Below are 2381 nucleotides of genomic sequence, written 5' to 3'. Positions count from 1 at the left end.
CATCCCAGCTCTCCCACTACCTGACAAACCCAGGAAAGCAGCACTTCCAGGCAGTGAACCGGGCGATCGTGTACCTGTACCGCACAAGGCATACAGGCATACAGTATGGAGCACTGGAAGGCGCGCAACTCATCATGTGTGGAGACGCGTCTTTTGCCGATCACGCAGAGACCAGACGATCATCCCATGGATACATTATCTCGCTCTTTGGAGGACCGATCCTATGGAAAGCAGCTCTCCAGCCGACAGTAACTACGTCTACGACGGAGGCTGAGCTGCTTGCTCTAGCGCACATTGCAAAGGAATCGCTAGCTCTGAAACGCTTCTTCAAAGAGCTTACCCTGGAGCTAGGCACACCGTGGCAGATCTACTGTGACAACCAGCAGACGATCAGGTTAGTAGTAGAGGAGAACGCCCGGATAACCACCTGCCTGCGCCACGTCGATATTCAGAACATGTGGCTGCGCCAGGAGCACGCGAAGGGATCTTTCGAAGTGCGCTATATCAAAACAAGCGACATGCTAGCAGATGGGCTTACAAAGCACCTGCCAAGGCAGCAATTCGAGCACTTTAAGCAGCTTCTCAACCTTAAAGACACGCGAACGAGCTTCTGAGGGGAGAAAGCGTTGATCATTGATGGCGGGGACATCCCCACACCGCCTAGGAACAAGAGTTCTATCTACCAGCAGGGACACTCCCCCATGCCATGGAGTTTGAGCAGGGATTTGATACATGAGATGCGCGAAAACACAGAAAACACAGAACGCCTAAACCATGAGGAGATCGACGAGCTCACCCAAGAGCTCCTTAGCGCGCTGGCGACGCGCCAGGAGCCCAGGGGAGACGACACCCTGCTCCTCCTCCTCCACCTCCTCCACCTCCTCTTCCACCTCCTCTTCCTCCTCCTCTTCCTCCTCCTCCACCACCTCCTCCACGACATCTTCTTCGAGCAGAGCTCGAACCACCGGCCGAAGCCGGGACGCAGCCTATAGCCTGTTAGTCTGATCTAGGGTATGACACACGATCTCTGCGGAGAAGCTTACCCGCTCGTCCTCCGCGACGAGCGCCGCAACAAGGCGCCGCGCATAGACGACGGCGACGGGGGGACTGCAAATAAGTCAAAAAGCTAGATCACCCCACACACTGCTACAGGGCTTATAGGGGCAGGCAGCTGTGCCCGGAGGAACAGCGCCAGCAGCGCGAACCGCCAGTGGCGGAATCATGGCACTCCCCACTGGAGCGCCCCGCGAGCGCACTCTTTATGCAGCCCAGACAGGACTGCGCGCGGAGCGCACCAGGGGGAGGCCGGCGAGGAGTCGAGACCGGACCGGGGGGCGCGGGCCGACGGGGGGTGGTGGGCGCAGGGCGGCGGGCGGTGGTAGGCGCAGGGCGGCGGGGGGCTGCGGGCTTGCGGGCAGCGCGGCCCCGCAGGGCACGCGCGCGAGCGGCTCGTTTAGCTTTATTGAGCTTCATACACACGTTAGCGGAGATCGCAGACAGGTTTGGAGTTGTTCTTGGAGCTCTCAAAAGCATTAACTTACACGCGGCATGTTGTTGGGACTTACAGAAGAGAAGCTCGAGGAGCAGCAGAATTTATTTACCTCTGTTGCGGCGATCACGGCACGCACGTGACCTGTGCTGCCTAGGGAAACGATCATCGCGCTGCCTGGGGCAACGAGCACAAACACAGGGTAAACGCGCAGCGCTGCTCCAACAAGCCAAGTTGACGCTCAACGCAGGTGAGCTGCTGCGCAGCTCACCTGGGGGGTGTGTCGCGTATACTGAGAGCCTTGGCTGGGGCTCAGAGCCTGGGACTGGGGCTCAGAGCCTGGGACTGGGGCTCGGAGCCTGGGACTGGGGGCTCAGAGCCTGGGACGCAGCTCGGGATCTGGAGATATTATGTTCCGAAGCTCGGTGTATATAAGGAGAGCCTTCAGCTCTCTTAGATAGCAGAGTCACTTCATCCGATCTTCTGAACAGCTACTGCCAGGCTATTTTATCCTCCACACTATCTAAATTAGTTCTAAAGCATTTCTAAATACTTTTTAAACACTGCAGATAGGGACTATCAGCCTACAGAGGGGGGGGTAGTGTAACGATTCTACGAATTGTTCCATCTCGGGTCGCTCGGATCCTATCCGAAGGGTCCCCGTATCGGCCCCGACCATGACTCGACCCAGTCCCCTGCAGTTGCCCCTATTCCCTCATGTATTTAGTCGCACCTCGCCCCCGTAGCTAGCTCGGTAGTTTTCTGATATCCTACGTACAAGGCCTATAGGTGTCATTGGTATTCCCAGGTCTCTGAGTCCCCACGCACTCCCATATGCCTCTGAGTGGATTCATACCGCATTCGGACCCATTGTCTTGCCTGCGCCGTTACA

At 57.5% G+C, this 2381-nt stretch overlaps 1 protein-coding gene across 1 annotated transcript; it reads right to left on the bottom strand.

Moving 5' to 3' along the window:
- Window positions 1–856: 856 nt before the first annotated feature.
- Window positions 857–2350, bottom strand: BDR25DRAFT_397564 (uncharacterized protein; the record flags this gene model as incomplete). Its single annotated transcript, XM_033698512.1, has 12 exons — window positions 857–863; window positions 927–986; window positions 1044–1107; window positions 1141–1234; window positions 1296–1575; window positions 1620–1729; window positions 1761–1808; window positions 1836–1958; window positions 2067–2073; window positions 2106–2184; window positions 2223–2272; window positions 2318–2350. Coding segments are annotated over 12 exons (954 nt in total), but the record flags the coding sequence as incomplete, so codon positions are not given.
- Window positions 2351–2381: the final 31 nt, after the last annotated feature.

Source organism: Lindgomyces ingoldianus (genome assembly GCF_010093535.1).
Source record: "Lindgomyces ingoldianus strain ATCC 200398 unplaced genomic scaffold BDR25scaffold_92, whole genome shotgun sequence".
NCBI classification, from domain to species: domain Eukaryota; kingdom Fungi; phylum Ascomycota; class Dothideomycetes; order Pleosporales; family Lindgomycetaceae; genus Lindgomyces; species Lindgomyces ingoldianus.
The sequence above is the reverse complement of the archived record's forward strand: the minus strand, read 5'-3'. Positions and strand labels throughout refer to the sequence as shown.